Source organism: Eurosta solidaginis, chromosome 4 (assembly GCF_040869045.1).
Source record: "Eurosta solidaginis isolate ZX-2024a chromosome 4, ASM4086904v1, whole genome shotgun sequence".
Taxonomy (NCBI): Eukaryota; Metazoa; Arthropoda; class Insecta; order Diptera; family Tephritidae; genus Eurosta; species Eurosta solidaginis.
Window position 1 is genome coordinate 79,997,478 of NC_090322.1, and position 20,617 is coordinate 80,018,094.

The window sequence follows — 20,617 nt, forward strand, 5'->3', positions numbered from 1 at the left end:
TCCATACATGAGAATCGTGGTTAATTCCTGGGTACCGTGCATCAATACACCTGATTCGCATTTTACTATCACAAACCTGGAAATAAAAGTTGATAGAAAAATTAGGCCCGTTTTATCTTTTAAGATCTATCTTGTATATATGTAGATATTCGCATGTTATATCACATCATGTTAATCAGATTACAAAAACGCGAAAGTGCATTTTTTTAAGTTTTGGTTTGGAACTTCTCATTTCACCTAGCCTGTGTAGAGGCACGGTAGCTTCTACAACAATAACAAATAGATCTCCACACACAAGCTAAGTCTGAACACGTCAGTGATAGGATTAATTCCCAGTAATAGACTGGCCTTCTGAAATCTCGAACGAGAAGTTTTGACGGTAAGTACAAAACCAGCTAGAATTAACGAAGTTTTTGAAGCGATCAAACTGTGTAGAAGCGTCACTTTGTGTGAAAATAAACTTGCTTGTTATATGTACATATCGAGCCATACCAGCGAAATTTATGTAAGGAACAAAATATACGATTTTCCGTTTTGATAGGAATTTGTAGCCTCCCATCATTGGCATCAGCTACCAAACTTTCACAACTCTATGAAGAACGCTTTAGAAGTCATGGCCAAAGCAATTTTTTTTGTAAGTAACATTTTGTTGACATTTTTAAATTTTATTCAAAAAGAAAACTTGTATACTGTTAACATTTTTTTTGTTCCGTACATTAATTTCGCTGGTGTGGCTCGATATACTTACGATCATTGCGTTGATGCAATAATAGCTTTTGCGGTTGTAGTATAAAAACTTGTTCTCAGCAGGTGGAATTATTTTGATATGTGTCCCGTCGACGCACATGACAACTCCTGGAAACCGACTCCTTGAAAAAAAAATCTATTTTCGCTTCCCTTTTTTCTTCAGTTGTCATTTCCTATCTTATCCACTGCGAACACAATTTGTCTTCCATTATTTGCAAACATCGTTCTAGAGTGGTAGATACGGTTGCTTGAGCCATTCCAATATCGTTATCTTTGCCCACATCATGTTGGTATCCACCCTCTGCAAGGAAGCGCAGGGTACATACAACATGCCCTAGTGCAGTGACTCCGCATTTGTGGCTGGGTCCAAAACGTAATTGAATGCTACTTTATTGACCCGAAAATTCTTCACAAACCTTTTAAAAGAACTAAAGTTGGTTAATATGGTTTTGCGCACTTGTTTTGAACAACTTTTGCTTGGAATTTTGAGCTTGGACACACACGATATAAAAAAACAAAAAGATATTTTAATAGGGCTTCCTTTTTTCTGATCACAAACAGATTTTTCCAAGCCTGCACAGCCTTATGGTTATCAATATTGGTTATAGTTTACAAATTTTGGTAATTCTATACGACAGCATGACACTGCTAATACACTGCCGCGCTTATAAAAAATTACCCTGGGTGGGTCCAACACCGGTTTGGAGACCAAAACTATATCCGCGCAAAACACTTATGTTCACAATTTTTTTTTTGTGGGTACACCAACATTACAACAACCACATGAAAATCGCCAACTTCAACTGCAAATATCTCCGGACAGAGATAAAATTTTTTTTTTCTGGTCTCGGATTATTGTTGTCGAGATTAATACGCGTCTTTTGACACCTCTTTCGACATTTGTGGACGCGTGTTAGCAGTGTCATGCTGTCGTATAGAATCACCCAAATTTTGGGTAGTCGTACAATTATTCACGCACATTTAATGAAAGTTTAAAAATTTTCCGACGTTCACAAAAACCCCCTTAGCCGATAAAACGCCATCTTCACGATCCACATTTATTTAGCAGAACACCACCGCTTTACATGGCCATGTCTGCCGCCACAGTCCATTTTATTAACTTCCGACATGTACTGGAGAGCTTAGAATTTCCGCACGGTAAATTATTTGTGATCAGGAAACTCCCCCTTTCGTTGCATACTTAGAATAATGTCAAATTCGTGCGATTCCAAACTAAATCGCAGACATTTTTGCTAAATAACTTACGCTTTATCGTCCATGTCAAAAGGATTGCAAGCGTCCCTCAACACTATTCTTTGCACTCTTAAGCACTTGAATTCACTACGCTGCTCTTCTAATAACATGGCTGCTATCGAAATGGATTTCATTTTGTTTTATTTATTTATAAATAAATTTTTATAAATTTGATTCCAACTTCTTAATTTGTATAACAACAAAAACAGCTGATTTGAAGGGAAAAAAGCTTGAAGCACTAATTCGAAGATATTATTTAAGTTGGCAGCACTAACTATGAAAACGTCGGAATGGCCAATACCAATTTACATGCATTCGGTAAATACATTCCCTTTACGACGGGAGCTCATGCGTAATTAATGATAGACCCCATTGTTATATTAATGATATAGAGAAGCGCCAACACGAATGCAAGTGGTTTCAAACCACTGGTAGGCAATTCACCACTTTAACTGTCAGAAAAAATGTTAAATTGTTTGTTTTATGTAAAAAAAATTTTGAAAGTTGCAATTGAAGTTCTGAAAGCTCGGGAATTGAAGTTCAAAAAATTACAATTGAACTCAGAATTTTCAAAAGAAGTTGAATAAATTATAATTGAAGCTCAGGAATTTCAACTGCAGTTCTGAAAATTACAACTGAAGTTCAGAAAATTACAATTTAAGTTCAACTATAATTTTCTGAACTACACACAGAAATTCTGAACTTCAATCTTAATTTTCTGAACTACAAATAGAAATTCTGAGCTTGAATTTAAAATGTCTGAACTTGAATTGAAATTTTTGAACTTCAATTGTAACTTTCGAACCTCAAATGCAGCTTTCTGAACTAAAATAAAAAATGTATAGCATTAAAATTGGCGAATTGCAAGTCAACTTACTCAAATTGTGAATTGCCTACTCGCGATTTGATGGCTTACTGCAACGAATAGTTCTGTTAGTTCTTCTCTTTTGTTTTCTATATCATTAATTAATTTGTTTAAGTTCCCCTTAATTTTGTATGCATACAATCGCATACAATAGAATTTGTATTTATGGCTCACCAACAAGACTGAAAAACTGTTCCTTCCTTATGACTTATAGTTAATAACTTACAACTATTATACTGCTTCCCAAGGCAGTCGGTTCTATGTACCGGAGCGACTCGGGATTTTTCCCGACCAAGGACTGTCATTTCAGTGTGACCCCATCTAATTTGTTTCGTCCCTCCCACAAATTGTCATCCTCCCAGCAGCTCCTTGCAGCAGGACTGCTACATATTCTCTTACTCCGGGAAGGCATCGAATCCAATCCGGGTCTGTCTCCTGACCCCGGTCCTGAGAAATGGCTTTGCTGCATCTGCCGGAAAAGAATCTTTTTAGGACGGTCATACTCTGTTCAGTATGTCTCGTGCAAGGGATGGTTGCATCGGACAGGTTGTTCTGGGCTTGATCCCAAAACCCGACGTCCACGTAACTTTTATAAATCTTTTGTGGCTCCTTGCTGTTCACTCCCAAGAGCGTCCTGTAGTCTACGCCTTAGCGCCCCCACTACCTTCCAGCAGCCCCGCTGCTAAGCAAGCCACAACAAGTACCCGCTGCTGGTCGCGCCCCACGGCGCCAACAACTCAAACAGCTGATACCACTCATAACTACTACCTTCGTAGTAGAATTGGTAGCAATGCTGAGCATCAGCCCCTGCCCCCGTCTTCTCCCCCCCCCCCCTCTTTTCCGGCAGCAATCGTGCAGGTCAGGGAAACATACTCTTAGTCCCTACCTCCGTTTGCACCGTCTGCCAGCACAGAATATATAGGTTTGCGACATCCGCCCAATGCAGCTCCTGCCTTGGGTGGTGCCACTTTCCTAGATGTTCTGGTCTCCGCGACGGCAACCCCCCGACGGGTTTCATCGCGCCATGTTTCCAGGTCGCAAACCCAAATCATCCGGGTACCCCAAAGCTTGCCCAAGGACGCCCAGTCCCAGGGCCACAACAGCAATTGCGTCCTGGCCTTCCCCAACCCAGGCGTAGTCACCCGCACTTACCCCCAGAGTGGCGACGTCTCCCCTTATGCACTTCAGAATCCTGCAGTTAAACTGTAATGGACTAACTGGGAAGATTACGGAGATAGTCGATTTCATGAAGCGGCACAACATCCGCATTGCTGCGATTCAAGAGACTAAACTCACAGCAAGATCTGCATTGCAGACCTGCTCTGGGTATAACGTCCACAGGAAAGACCGCGAGAGCGGAAATGGAGGCGGTCTCGCGTTTATCATACACCACTCTGTGCAATATTATATATTTGATCCTGGCATCGACCGCAGGGACAATGTCTTAGAACCAAGCCTATCTGTCCGGTCAGGTGATGCAAACCTAGAAATCATCAACATCTACATCCCTCCTGCCACCTGTTGCCCCAGTGGATAGCGCCCTAATATCAGGGCCTTACTCACTGGCAACAATCGCATTATCTTAGGTGATTTCAATGCCCATCATGATCTATGGCATTCAAACTTGCGGGCGGACAGTAGGGGTGAGATGTTGGCGGATCAAATAGAAGAAACGACGTTCTGCACAATAAATGGAGACGCCCCCACACGTATGGTAGGAAGCTGTCACAGCACAGATATCTCAATCGTGAGCGCAGAACTCGTAAACTGCGTCAACTGGCAGCCGATGGTAACTTTGGCATCCGACCACCTGCCCATACTTATTTCGCTAGAGCGTACCGCCGACTTCATCGTCACTGAAAAACGCACTTTCATAAACTTCAAAAAAGGAAAGTTGGAAGAATATAAATCCTTTACAGACAGCCGCTTTGCTGCCCTCCCTATCCCGACTGATGCCCGCCAACGGGAGCGTGCCTTCCGTAAGGTCATTAAATCCGCCTCGGCACATTTCATTCCCGACGGGAGAATTCCCGAAATCCGGCCCACTTCCCGGCGGAGGCCGCAAACTTAGCGAAAGAACGTGACCTTATAAGACAGCTTGATCCAGGCGACCCCCAAATAAGGGATATAAACAAACGCATCAGATTGCTTGTGGATGAACACAAGCCGGCGAAATGGGAGGAGCACCTAAGAGGTTGTAACCTCTCTACCTGTGTGGGTAAACTTTGGTCCACCGTAAAGTCCCTATCGAATCCGACTAAGCACAAAGACAAAGTTTCCATCGCCCTTGGCGACAAAGTGCTGTCGAACGCGAAAAAATGCGCGAGCGCTTTCTGCCGACAATATATAATGCATCCTACGGTCGACAAAGATAGACGGAGAGCCAATAGACATGCACATAGACACAAACTCCGCGCGTCGCCAATCACCATCATCGCTAACGAGGTTGAGGACGCCATTGGTCGTACCTAAAGCATCCAAGGCAGTGGGCCCAGACGGCATAGCCATGCCGATGCTTAAAAGCCTAGGGAAAGAAAGTTTCAAATATTTAGCGCATGTCTTCAATCTGTCTCTTTCCACCTTTGTCATACCTGAGAAATGGAAAATGGCCAAGGTGGTACCGCTACTAAAGCCTGGGAAACCAGCTAACATAGGTGAGTCGTATCGTCCGATATCTCTCCTATCGCCAGTGGCAAAGACGCTTGAAGCCATTTTGCTCCCTTATTTCCAAGCAAATTTGCAGCTAGCCCCTCATCAGCATGGTGTAGCATTATACGTCACACCCACTGTATTGTATCATTATACGTCACACTCACCGTAACATAGTCGCGGCATTACGGATAACAAACTCCAAATATATTTTAGTAATAATCATATTACAATATTTTCCAACATAAATTATTGAACTAACCCAGACGGCTAACCAACATCAATGGAATGCCGAATATGAGACCCATATCCATTCACAGCTCATAAACTATACATACAAACATACAACCCATGGTGGGAAAATATTAAAACACTCAAATTGATCTGCTGACGCTGCTAAATGTACAAAACTACATGTATGGAGTTATGCATACAAAACTACATGTATACAAAGACTGTATACAAACGTACATGTATGCATAACCCATTTCCTATGTACTTATTTTTAGTTATTAGTATTAAGATATTTATGAATGTATAGGTTAAGTAAATTACTATAAAAGACAAGAATTTATTTAATAAAACAAGATTTAATGTTGGAACATTGAACACTAAACATCTTTTCCTCACTGTAACATTTCATGGCGATCCTGCCAGTCTAGATCAATAATAAGCAAAACTGCTAAAAAGATCTAGCTGGTCAGAAGAGCCTGTTAGTAATAATAAACAAAGCAGGATTCGCCTGTAAACTTAACATTTCATGGCGATCCTGCCAGTCTAGATCAATAATAAGCAAAACTGCTAAAAAGATCTAGCTGGTCAGAAGAGCCTGTTAGTAATAATAAACAAAGCAGGATTCGTCTGTAAACTTAACATTTCATGGCGATCCTTCCAGCCTAGGTCAATAACTAGCACAACTGCTAAAAGACCTAGCTGGCCAGAAGAGCCTGTCAGTTCGGAAAAATAAAGAAAAAATAAAACCCAGGATTCACCTTATAGAATCAAATCAACACTCACCCAATGTTGACGAAAACACCAGGAAATGCAAATCAATTTCTACCACCACTATTTCAAACACATCAACCACAACCATTTGGATCTACCCACTATACACCTAACAACAAGTGGACAGGAAGATACACGGATACATATACATATATTCGCATAAGAAGTGGAATAAACTAGACAGAAGTTACATGGCTAAAATCATCGCATAAGAAGTGGAATAAACCAGGACAGGAGAAACATAGCTACATCGAGAGACGATACATCAACAGTCAACGGAGCATCGGTTATATGAACAAAAACTGGCAGCTTATATTATAAATAGGTATAAAATTTAGAAAACAAATTGGGCGGCCTTTATGGACGCTAAACAATTAGCAAAAACGAAAGTTTTTGCTTAGGATTTTTTTTTGTCTCTCTAAGTAGGAAACAAAATAAATAATATGAAAGAAAATTAGTTGAAAAAAATTTTTTGTATTAAACGTTGAGCAAAAATTTTGTTTGTTAAAAAAAAAAAAAATTATAGATAGATTAAAATTAAAAGACAAGATTAGAGAATTGAGAAAGAAAAAATAAAAATTTTTTGAGTAAATTGGAATGTCGTCTAATCACAGGGAACACCCCAGTACATGGGAAGATAAAGATATTAGAAATAAAACAGAGGTAGATTATGAAAAACAACTCCTATGGTTAAAACCATTTTGGAAAAAAATAGGCATGAAAAGGGAACCTACAGTAGAAGATGTAAAAAACCCTACAACAACAGAGGAAGAAATAGCTAGGATGATAAGAACGGTCTTCCCAAATGAAAAATATTTTTTTTTAGAATTAAAATCTAATACTAAATTATAGACTTGTTGGCAAATAAATGAATAAATAAATAAATACAAATTTTCTTAGTAAAATTTTTTTAAAAAATGGCATGGTGGAAAACTATACTAAATGGTATACTAATAGGTATCGCAGGATACGAAGTTGGTAAGGAAAATACAGAAAAATAACATAAAAAATTATCTTTAAAATATCGTGTAAAATGAAAAAAAAATTTTTACATTAAAATGCTAAAATTAAACAAATTTTTCCAACGAAACCTTTCTTAAACTTTTATGTCAACTAAATAAAGAAAAATAATAAAAGTAAAATGGAATGCATAGGATACAAGAATAAAATCGAAAAATTTTATTAAAAATTAAAATTTAGTTCATTACTCATAGAAGCAGGAAAATAGCCAAAATGTCTTGGTGGACAAAAATAGCCCAAGGCATTATGATAGCCATAGCTGGCTATGAATTCGGCAAAGAAACCTCTGAAGAGGAAATACTTGACAATAAATTAGTAAAATATGAGCCACAAGCCCAAGTGGACACAAAAACTACAGACATTTGGCTAGGTGCTTTAATATGCACGATAGGGCTATTAATAATAGCGATAGCCGCTATTCTTAAAAACTATATAAAAATCAAATATAGGCAAACGAATAACGTGCAACAACGCATATAAAATTTTTTTTTTTTGCCCTTTCTACCCAAATTTCCAAACTCAAAGCTGAGGAAGAGCCATAAATAATTGGAGTAAAATCTCAAATAGTGTCTCAAAATGTCACAATCGACAGTAAAGGTAGCTCTGCCTAATGCGAACAGCAAATCCAAAATTCGCATAATTCCTTCGATTGCCCCTGACAAAGATGGCCAGGAAGCAATAGGAAATTCTAGGACAGTGGAAGTAAGCAAGACCTAAAAAAAAAAAAAATATACTAATATTTTACAACCAGCTCATAACAACAAGCATGAAGAAAAAGTCACAACGAGAACCTATATATATATATAGATAAATATTAAAGCGCTATATAAATTTGCAAGAAAAGACTAGTCGCGCTCGTTTTCATCTTAGGATAGAAAAATGGTAGCGTAGAAAAATTTTCAAGCAACCAGATTGTTGAGGAAGTTATTGACTTAGGACAATATTCGACCAGGCATAAAAGAAATGCCGGCAATCCAGGACTTGAAATTTATAATGAAAACACAGTTGTCCTGAGGGACAAATTGGTGAAATTGAATATTTACTGCAGTAGGCGAATTTATAAAATAATAAATGGTACCGAAGTTCTCAAAGATCAAATAATTGCACTAACCAAAGAGGTTATGCATGTGACAACCCCGATATAAAAATAAAAATAATTCTTCATAAAAGTCATGACGATTCTGTCTTGGTGGCCGCCGCAGAAATCGCATGACTCATAAGATCAAAGATGTTGCTGGAAAATAGGGAAATTATCGAAAATATAAAAATAACATTTAAAAGATACGAAACATTCTTCTTTGCACCCACTGTACCTTCCACTCATCCATTAATAGAACTACTATCAATACATAGCTACCCCGCTCTTCCATCAGCAACCCCTCTATTGTATACAGTTTATTACAGATTTACCTTATTATGAATGAAAAAAAAAGAAAAAAAAAATGCCAAGTGAAAAAAAAATCTTTTTCCTTGAATAATAAACAGAATTAATTTAATAAAATAAAATAAATACAATCATTTATTGCCTAGGTCTAAGGTCATATTTTTACACATTAGCAAAATACTTCACTTTAACCCCAATAGATAGAATAGGAAAATAGGTTGCATAATTTACTACATAATGATAGGAACAGTAAGGATAAGGAATTAATAATCCATAAGAATAGGCTTAAACCGCATGAAATAAGCATTTCACGTTACTCATTGCACATTAAATATCTAAAAAATCGAAAAAAGAATTTTTTTTCTTTTTCAATTCCACATTTACATAAATTATTATAAATATATAAACATTAGGGAATATATACCGACAAGCGGATTTTAATTGGGTGCACACATTTAAAATCCGACTATAAAAATGTATACAATAAATAAAATAAGAATAATAATCATTAAAAAAAAAAAAAAAAAACTTTTTCCTTTTAAGATAATAATAATGTAAACAATAAATATAGAAGTAATAAACATATCAAGGTCAGCAAATCAAAAACAAAAAGCAAAATATCAAAATATTAACAATACGTCAAAGAGTCTTATACAATTTGTTCACACAACAAATGTATGACACTCTTTTTCTAAGGTGGATGGTGTAGCATTATATGTCACACCCACTGTATTGTATCATTATACGTCACACTCACTGTAACATATTCGCGGCATTACGCATAACAAACTCCAAATATATTTTAGTAATAATCATATTACAATATTTTCCAACATAAATTATTGAACTAACCCAGACGGCTAACCAACATCAATGGAATGCCGAATATGAGACCCATATCCATTCACAGCTCATAAACTATACATACAAACATACAACCCATGGTGGGAAAATATTAAAACACTCAAATTGATCTGCTGACGCTGCTAAATGTACAAAACTACATGTATGGAGTTATGCATACAAAACTACATGTATACAAAGACTGTATACAAACGTACATATGCATAACCCATTTCCTATGTACTTATTTTTAGTTATTAGTATTAAGATATTTATGAATGTATAGGTTAAGTAAATTACTATAAAAGACAAGAATTTATTTAATAAAACAAGATTTAATGTTGGAACATTGAACACTAAACATTTTTCCTCACTGTAACATTTCAATGGCTTCAGAAAACTCCATAGCTCTAAATGCCATTAGCACCCAGATAAATTGCGGTTTAAATCAATACCCTCACCATAGAACAGTACTTGTAGCGCTAGACCTATCAAAAGCTTTCGATACGGTCAACCATGGCTCGTTACTGCAGGACCTGGAAGGGTCTACCCTTCCCCCTTCTCTTAAAAGGTGGACCGCAAATTATCTGGGTGGTCGGCAGGCATCGGTGCAATTTAGAAACGAAACATCAAAACCAAGGAGAATTAAACAAGGGGTGCCACAGGGTGGTGTCCTATCCCCACTTTTGTTTAATTTCTTCATATCTAAGCTACCTTCACCACCGGAAGGAGTCACAATCGTTTGCTACGCCGATGACTGCACAATAATGGCCACAGGCCCAGGCCCAAAGATCGATGCGCTATGCAATAAAATAAACGGGTACCTCCCTGATCTCTCCAGTTTTTTCGCCTCGCGAAACCTGGCATTATCGCCGACGAAATCTTCCACGACCTTATTTACAACATGGACGCCCCAAATGTCGACCATTTTGAACATCCACGTCGATGGCACTACGCTACCGACTGTCCTACACCCCAAAATCTTGGGTGTGACGTTTGATCAGGATCTACATTTTGGTGAGCACGCAGCCGCAATTGTTCCGACAGTTCAGAGCCGTAACAAAATCCTCAAATACCTCGCTGGCAGTACTTGGGGAAAAGATAAAGAAACGCTCATGACTACATACAAAGCAATTAGCCAGCCGATTACGTGCTACGCGTCACCCATATGGTCGCCAAGCCTAAAAATCACCCACTGGAAGAAACTACAGGCCTGCCAAAATACTGCTCTCAGAATCGCCACGGGCTGTCTTCTTATGACCCCAGAACACCATCTGCATAATGAGGCGAGAATACTCCCCATCAGGGAGAGAAATGAGATGCTGACCAAACAGTTCCTGTTCAATACCCAGAAACCTGGGCATCCCAACAGACATCTGATTGATGAACCAGCACCGCCTAGGGGCTTAAGGAGTCATCTCCGTAAGCATTTTGAGGAAATACGGCACCTGAGAACCCAGCTGTATGAAGTGAAAAAACACAAGCAGGTCCTTGGTGAACTCCATAAACAGGCGTCGGACCTTTATGCCGGGAATTGCCCGGCGAATCCAGTGCTTAACGAAAATTATCCAAAACTTGCGGAAGAGGAACGCATACTCCCCAGGGAAACGCGTGTCACTCTTGCTCAACTTCGTTCTGGATACTGTAACAGGTTAAACTCTTACCTATCCAGAATCAACCCCGACATACAAAATGTATGCCCCGCTTGCAACGTGTCCCACATGACACCAACCATCTCTTCAATTGTAATGTGGAACCAACGCCTCTAACGCCCCTTTCCTTATGGTCAACCCCTGTTGAAACGGCAAGTTTCCTTGGACTCCCATTAGTGGATATTGATGACAATTTGTGATCGGTCGCGGCTATTAGGTGGGGCGAGCATTGCTACAACAACAACAACAACAACAACAACAACATAAATAATCTAATATATTATAAAAATGTTGAATAAAAGGAATGTTAATGGATTTGTATTAACGAAATGTTTTATTTATATAGCAATTTCAGATATAATCCGAGTAAAACAACGGTCGTAATACCAAAGAGGATAAATACAATAAGAGCCGTCACTCGTTATTTTTTAGGCATTTACTCGATGTATACTGAGAGGTAGTCGCTACTTTTTTTTTGGGCGAGATGTTTATAAATGTCTTCTATACATTTTCGTGGGGTATTTGTGTTTATTTTCCGACTGTATTTAATTAACCTACTTAATTCTCTTTCCAAAAATCACAGTTGCACAAGGGGCCGACACGGCATGGATAAATGCGAGACAATTAAAAACATCCCTCTAAGAAAACATTCGGCATCAATTTTTTTAATTTCCAGCGAAATACTCGCCACAAAATAACGAGTGACGGCTCTTATTGCATTTATCCTATTTGGTAATACTAGTCAAAAGGCGGTCATATTAACGTAAAAATACTCGTAAAGTTAGACGGCCCATACATGACACAAAAGCCATGCGCAAATATAAAACGACGGAATTTGTACAAATGAAAATTTTGACATACACGGCTCAAAAACACTGCGCAATATTCATTTTTAGTGTAGCGTAACAAATGAAGGATGTGTTTTAATTGTATAAATAAGGCACTAATTTTATAAAAAAAACACTATTTATTTTCCACAGTGCTGGTAATTTACAGTATAATAAGTCGAAAAACTCGCACCAGAAGCGTTTATTTTCCATTGTATTGATAATATATATTTTTTAGTTGCAAGACCAACTCAACTCATTGCAAGACTGCGCAATATTCATTTTTCAACTAGCGTAACCAATGAAACATTTGTTCTAATTGTATAAAAAATTATTATGTATTATTTAATTTATGTGAATTCCTGTTACAAGCTAGAGATGGTCCTTACGCCTTCGATATTAACATTTTTAAGCAACAATTACTAATGTTATATTATCAGAAACCACAGGTGAACTGTATAACATTCACCACACACGAAGAAAAAAGCATGTGCAATATTTGCATACATGCGTAAATATCAAAATCGTTTTGATTTTAGCGCAGTTCTCTGCGCAAATAGCGCAACCAGTGCACACACCGGGAAAATCCTTGTGCAAATTGGTAATTGGCACAAGGATACTTGAGCCGTGTAATTGGCGTATTACAGGTATATAACTTAAAAAATGACTGCCATTTGACAGTTAATGTGAGTGTAAGAACAGTACAGCACTATAGTTTGTTTACATTTAGATAACCTAATACCGTATATGTGTGAGCAGTATGGACAATCACATAAATAGGTACGACGGAATGGATTGGTCACAAAAGTTACCGATGCTCTTAAGAATGTTACTGAAGATTTTACGTGCTACTTCGCCACAGATAACAGTCATTTTGCTGGTCAATTTACGGGTACAGTGTTTGCTGGGTATTTATTTCATTTCTGTTGCACAACAAAAATTGATGTAACAAGGGAGGGTCACCCTTCAAAAAACGAGAGTACTCTATAAATAATGTAAGGAATACTCCTTTGGGAGTATAGGACTGCTCCAAATCTAATCTGTATTCATACAAAAAATGTACTCCAATTAACAATGCGATGTCTTAGGAGAGGAGTAGGTGATCCCACTCTCTCTTTGTTTGTGAGTATTCCATAGACTACATACGTGAGAGTACCTTCCAAAGTACTTTCACTGTAGTACTCCATGGAGCACCCACAGAGGATCATATGCCAAAGTACTAAAGAGGAATTGTGTCGGAAAGAATTATCGAAGTGAATTTAATTTAAAATGAAAGTAAATGAAGAGGGGCAATACAACTTTTATGTTTTATACTACGAATATTCTTATGTTATTTAGCATTTGCGTGAATAAAGAAACTAATATTTTGTTACGTGGCTGACTATTTCGGTAGCGAGGAGCGGCGGCAAGCAGGTATGCTTGCGGGCCCAGGCTAGCTCGTCGTCTGGGGCGGGGTATTTCACCACCGTCCTCACCCGCAGCCACATGAACAAAAAGGGAGTTCATACCTGCATATTTTGTAAAAGAAGGGAAAGCTGAAACAAATAGAAATAGACGTGAGGGGCAAAGTTATAGAGGGGAAAACGAAAGGGGTAGAAAAAGATGAAGGCCTGTCCTGTCAGGTGGAGTCTACCCTCCCTCTGCAGTGCAACTTGCACTGCACCGTGGGCACTGTGCTGACTCCTGTTTACCTTACAGTGCCCCCAAACCTGACATGAGTCTGTCCCCTGTCACTCAGTCATTTTCCCTAAACACTCACCTTCACCTAACCTTTCCGCGCACAAGCGCAGCACCAACACCAACTTAAAACTTTAGCCCTGCATAATGAATGTATTAAAATTTCATTCAAACATAATGCTTATAATTTATTTACAAAATTTTTGGTTTACAAATTACCGACTAACACCTTACTACCAGTTCAATAATTTCAATAAAACTTTAAACTCAAAGTTTACTACAAAATAATTTTCCAAGGGTTTCAAAAGTTTACTCAAAGTAACAATAAAAAAATTGCTCAAACTTAATTCTAAATTTTATTTTATAGAGTACATTTCAAATTCAATTCTATAAAAAAAATACCTACGACTAATAGACAAAGTGTCTGGCCTCAAACAAAAAAATTAAAACTTTTAGGGCCACCCTAATGCAATATTATTAATAGGAGCTAATTCTAAAGATACAAATTCAAATAAACTAAAGTAAAATAAAAGGGCGAACAAAAAAAAATCAAGTACCCTAATCTCTGACCTACCGCAACCGCTCAAGTAAACATAAGATCAAATATGTACAACACAAAAGTAGGTCATCAAAGCAAAAGAATTTACATGTTTATGAAAACAAAAGGTATGTATGTAAGTGCAAATGTACGTTTGTGACGTTTTTCATGCATGCACATATGTTCATTGCAATCTGTTCTTATTTTTCTGATTTGCTAATTCCTGTTCTATTTTTGCAAGAGCAGGAATCTGTGCTAACACATGTACATACAACTAAACAGGTGTATTTTGATAAATTTTTATGTTTCACTCAAAACACTCACCAAGGTACTCTTCTCGTCCAACGGCGCCGCTGCAGTTGAGTAGCTTTGCTGAAAACGATGAAAAGAAATACTCTTAGCATGCATACAATTCTACAGGCCACGCCCACGTTGGCCACCGCAATCACTCAGCCAATATCACTCGCTAGTGATCTTTAGTAATGAGTGCTTTGGTATTATTAATTCTACCAACGTGATGGTGAAACGTGTTTTAAAAGAAAGTATATTCGCACCAGCAAAACAAAGGATGCCTATGATGCTGAAGGCATCATTACAATTTCGGGGTGAGAGACCAATAACGCGGTATATTGGCCGGAATAAAAATAAAAAAAAATATTATTTTTTTTTTTCAAAAATCAAAAAAAACCGAAAAAAAGATTTTAAAAGCTCAAAGTTTAACGATTCTGAGTTACGGCTACCATGCATAGCCAAAAGAAAGAAACACCTAAGAAAAATATGTATCTGGTAAGGAAAGATCAAAAAAAAGGGGGAAAAAAAAATGGAACGTCAGACCAAAAAAACAAAAAAAAGGGGATGAAAGGAATAAACGAATGAGAATATTTAAATGGGAGGGAGAGTGCCACCATTAGGAAGTATGGTGTTAAAGTGAATCCCAAATAGGCGTCTGACCCCTGAAACTAAATGACCCCTGTTGCCCGTTTCCTACTAAAAGTATGCTCCTTCCGACAATATAAACGAGATATAAATAAACGTAATAATAAAAAAATACAATAAAAAAAATAATGTGGTGACCAAATCCAACGCCGGGACCGTTCCTCCTTCCGCCTGTGCTTGTGGTAGTTTGTAAGGCCAAAATGTGTAAATGTTGCTGCCAACTTTATTGTGATGGTTGCTGCCGTTTTTATTTATTTGTTGTGTTAGATCCCTAGGATTTTAGTTACCTGTGGTGTCGTTGCCGTTGTTGTTGTATTGCGCGCCAATACATAACGACTTAGTGTGGCGCTTGTGGGTATTGTTGTTGCGACCCAATGCCGCTGGTGGAAAATGCTCCTCCTCGATATTGCCAAGCCTTGTGTTTTCACTGTGGTTGTAGTGGTATGCGCCGCCAAATAAAATTATAGTGTAGTGCTTTTGGATGTGTAGTAATAGTTTTTGGGCAATATGTCACCGATATACGAAGGTTGTTGTACTGGTTGTTGGGCGGTGCGCCGCCAAGCTCACAAAAATAGTGTTGTTGTCGCCGAGCGGTATGTCGCTAAGATGGAAATATATACAAGTTGTGGTTGTTGCGGCCGTGTGTTGCCAACAAAAAAAAAATGCTGTAGTGGATGTTGTTTGCCGGTACCAATGTAGTTGCTGTTGTTGCTGTGTTCTTACCCCTCCAATAAAATTGCTTTGCCGTCGGCTAAATAATAAAGTGTTGTGACGATTACTGTTGGCATTGCGCCGCCAATACCAAAACTCGTGGTTGCTATTGTTGGAGCGGTATGTCGCTAATTCGGCCTTTAGGCCGCAAACCGTAATTTTCAATGCTCTGCCCAGTGCGTTCTTTCCAAAAGGGAGTGTCCTGTTAATATAAGGAAAGAAAAACATTATTCTTGGGGAATACCTAGTGCAAGAAGCCTGGTGATGCTAAAACTATTTTTTTTTTGTTTTTTTTTTTGTCTGCATGATTGATATACACACCGACATACATATGTCTGTACGGAGGCGTGCATATATGCATGCAAATTTGCTTTTGGCTTGCTTGGAAAATTGGCTATGTGGACGCCAGCTTCCCAGTGGGCATGCCAAGCTGGTGGGAGATAAAAAAAAATTCAAGGGCAGAGAAAACCATTGTACTTACCAGGAACTTCTGCTGCTGTCCTGAGTCGGGAACTGATTGGTGGTGGACAGGATATCCCTAGCCTTTACTTCTTTGTGCGTCGTTTTTTTTTCACGTTTCGCGAAAAACTTTTCGGCGCGCACAACTTAAAGTTTCGCTTTTATTCACGCACAACAACCTTTTTTTTTTTTGTTTCGCTTTAAGCCGCGCACTTCAAACTTTTTAAAATATTTTTCGGGGCACAAACTTTTAAATATTTACTCACTCACACTGAGCACTTGATAAAGTAATACTTTGTCCGTTGCCTAACGTTGCTCCCTTTTATAGCTACCGCCGTGGCAGAGAACGTTACTTAGAACGGAAATTTTTTACCTATACGTGCAAAGCTATCTTTCGGTTTTCCCGTATTTTCATTTATGCATCCATACACTCATACATTCACACGCTTACCGCTCCACAAAACGAACACCTACACAGATACATTCGGTTCGTGCCTTGACCGCTCACACTGATGCACTCACACGCTCATAGCCTTGCCAAATACACATCCTCATACACACCAGAACAGAACAAACACATATGTAGGTACATGGCATTCGTCAATGCTGCTAGGTTGTTAGCAACATGGTGAGATTTATATATTGATTGGACCAAATTCTTTATGAAAATGTTTGCTGGGTTGGAGCTGTTTTGGTCGATATGTATAAAGAAAAAAACCAAGAGTTTTTTACTTTTCTCTTCTATGCATTTCGACGCATCCGCGTCATCATCAGGAAGTCTATTTATTTTCAAACAAACAACATGAAAATACAAAAGTAATCATTATTTTCAATAAACATTACAAATTCAACATTAAAACAATAACTCACAATAATTTAATTAGTTGTACAAACACAATAATATCACAGGACAATCGACACATTCATTTTTCTTATTTTCTATTTTTGTTTTTATCATTTTTTATTATTGCTGTATAAGCGCTATTTGTATTGTCAATGTCTTCTTTAAAATTCATGACATTCGTCATATGTTGTTGGATGCGGAGACTTTCCAGTGTCATCCTCCTTTTGCATCTTCTCTCAACATCTAAAATTTTTGCGTTCCCAAAATCAGCTGTATGGTCATTGTCAGTCAGGTGTTGAGAAAGCGCGGTATTTGTTTTTCTGTTTTTTGCGTCCATTTCATGTTCGTGTATTCTCGTTCTCAATGCTCTTTTCGTTGTGCCAATGTAACATTTATTGCAGACATTGTTGTTGTTACCGTTGCATTGAATTTTATACACTATATTGCATTGTTGTCCCTTGTCTATTTTGTCTTTTGTTTTTGTAAAAAAACGATTAAGTGTATTGTGTGGTTTGTGAGCAAATGTTATGTTGTCTTTTTTCATAATTCTCCTGAGCGATTGATTACTTGTTAGTCCGGGTATATAGGTAACTCCAATATAAGTTTTGTTTGTGTTTGCTTCTGTTTGTCCATTTGATGAATTAGGGTGGTCCATTTCTTGTGTCGTATTAATTATAAGCTTTTCTATTAGAGTATTCGGGTAGCTATTTTTGAAGAGAATATTTTTTATTTTCTTCTTGTTTTCTTCTATGAAATCACCGTCACTTAGAAGATGTATTTTCCTTATTAGACTTGTTGCTGTGTTAATTTTCTGCTTCCATGGATGATTGGAGTGATAATTGATAATTCTTCCTGATGCCATCGACTTTGCATACCAGTTGAACGTTAAGTTTTGGTTTTTTCGGTGTATTTCTACGTCTAGGAAGGCAATTTTGTTGTTCTGCTCTAATTCTTTAGTAAATTGTATCCTGGTATGCTGTGCATTAAATACGGTTAGTATGTCTTCCACGTCTTTAGCTTTAACAATTGCGAATATGTCATCTACATATTTGGTTATGTATTTGACATATATGTCTTTGCTTTTTAATTCAGCGAGGCTGTCGTCCAATATTTTGTCCAGAACGATATTTGCAATGGTTGGAGATAGCGGGTTGCCCATTGGCATTCCGTAGATTTGTTGGTATATGGTGTTGTTATATGAAAAATAATTGTTGTCACGTAAGCAGAAATCTAGTATCGTCTAGAACTGTTTTTTGTCTATTTGTGTATGTGTCTCCAATTTTTCCCATTTTCGCATAATAGTGCGTATTGCTAAATGTATGGGTATATTCGTAAAAAGAGATACGACGTCGAATGAAATGAGAATTTCGTCGTCTTGAATTGTGAAATTATTGATTTTTTCTTTAAGTTGAAGTGAACTTTTTATATTAAGATCATCGGATATAATATTTTCTAAAATGCTTCCAACAAATTTTGATAATTTGTAACATGGTACATTAAGAGATGAGCAAATCGGTCTAAGTGGTGCGTGTGGTTTGTGAATTTTCGGAAGTCCGTAAAGTCTTGGAGCATTAGCAGCCGCGGATGTCAGCTGAAATTTTTGTTTTGCATCGAGTCTCCTTTGTTTGTAAAGATTATTTATAATTGTGTTATTCTTCCTCATCAGTTTTTGTGTGGGATCATTCCTAATTGTTTTGTATGTGTTTTTGTCGTTTAGCAACTCTTTCATTTTTAGTTCGTATTCATTTTTGTACATCATAACTGTCTTGTTGCCTTTGTCTGCATTTGTTATTATGATCTCGTTTCTGTGTTGGTTAAGGAATCTTTGGTGTCTGTCGATGTTTTCAGTATAAACTTGTCCTTAGTGCAGTTTCTAATTTTTTGCTGAAAAGTATTGATTTTTGCCGCAATGTCACTCCTTACAGTATCTTTTTCCCTCTCGTCCTCAAAACTTTGTACGCATTGTTCCAAATCGGCGATTATTTCAATGGGTGAAAATGTTTTTCTTGACACTGGTAGGGCGAATTTGTTGCCAAGTGACAATAAGTGAGATTTTACTTATGATAACAGCATGATGCCAAGCGCAACATCTTATTTCCGTTGCAACATTGTGTTCACTATAGGTACAATGTTGTCAATGTTAATGCTGTTATGGTAATATTATGTTAATGGCAACATTGCGGCTAAGGCACGGACCTGGACACAAAACACATAAACACATAGACGCATATACACTCTGCCACTCAATACCGGGCCTATTTCTCTTCACGCCTTTAAATTTTTGTTCTGTTTAACTACGAACTAAATCACTGGGCTAATGCTACTACTTAAACGTATATCACAGATACTACTCTACATATCTAATAGTAAATAAAATATCACAGATAAAATAAAAAAAAAAATAAAGTAAAATAAAATAAAATAAAATATCACAGTTAGCAGAACAATTACAAAAAAAATTTATAAAATAAAATATCAGATGGCAAAAAAAATGTATAAAAAAAATATCACAGAACAAAAAGTCAAGTAGGTAAAATAAATAAATAAATAAAATTTAAAAAAATAAATAAATGCAAAAATAATCAAATAAAAAAAGGTGAAAAAAAATAAATAAAAATAATTTAATAATATAACCACATACGTCAATAAATTAATAAATACAATACGTCGATAAATAAATAAATAACATAGAGCAAGAGTACTAGCACTACAAAAAACATTAAACTATTTTGCAAAAATGTCTTTAGCGTGGTATACGCCGATCTTTTTCACACTACTATCGCCAAGTTCATACATAGAATTCCCTATAACGTTTAAAACAATACATTTGACTCGTTTTGGTGCTAATTTAGCGTTGTAATTATCAACTTGGGAGCTTTGTTTGAAGTTGCGGCGATATACCACTTGTCCAATCTGAAACTTTATATCCTTACTCCTGGTGTCGTAGACCTTTTGACTTCTATCGCGGACCAGCTTCAGCTCCTTCATAATTCTCTTTCTTATGAGCTGCATTTTATCACCAGCCGTATCTATCTCCACGTCACCAGCCTTCAACGCCGCCAACTTTCCGTATAGCTCATATGATGCAGCATGCTGTATCATAGGCACACCGAAAGTGGCATAGTATGGTGACATGTTGATGGCTGAGTGAGTAACGCTGCGTAGTGCAAATGCGGCATCGCTGACGCATTTGTCCCAGTTCTTTT

General features: G+C 37.4%; 1 protein-coding gene and 1 pseudogene across 1 annotated transcript; one reads left to right on the forward strand and one right to left on the reverse strand.

The window, feature by feature from the left end:
* Nucleotides 1-20,617, forward strand: part of LOC137248576 (T-complex protein 1 subunit eta-like) — a 184,889-nt pseudogene that overhangs the window by 45,762 nt on the left and 118,510 nt on the right.
* LOC137250007 (uncharacterized) lies at nucleotides 17,243-18,632 on the reverse strand. The gene is made up of 2 exons (XM_067782177.1): nucleotides 17,438-18,632; nucleotides 17,243-17,346 (listed from the first exon to the last, which is right to left on the reverse strand). The coding sequence occupies exon 1, from the start codon at nucleotides 18,574-18,576 to the stop codon at nucleotides 17,500-17,502; it is 1,077 nt and encodes a 358-aa protein (XP_067638278.1). The 5' UTR covers nucleotides 18,577-18,632; the 3' UTR covers nucleotides 17,243-17,346; nucleotides 17,438-17,499.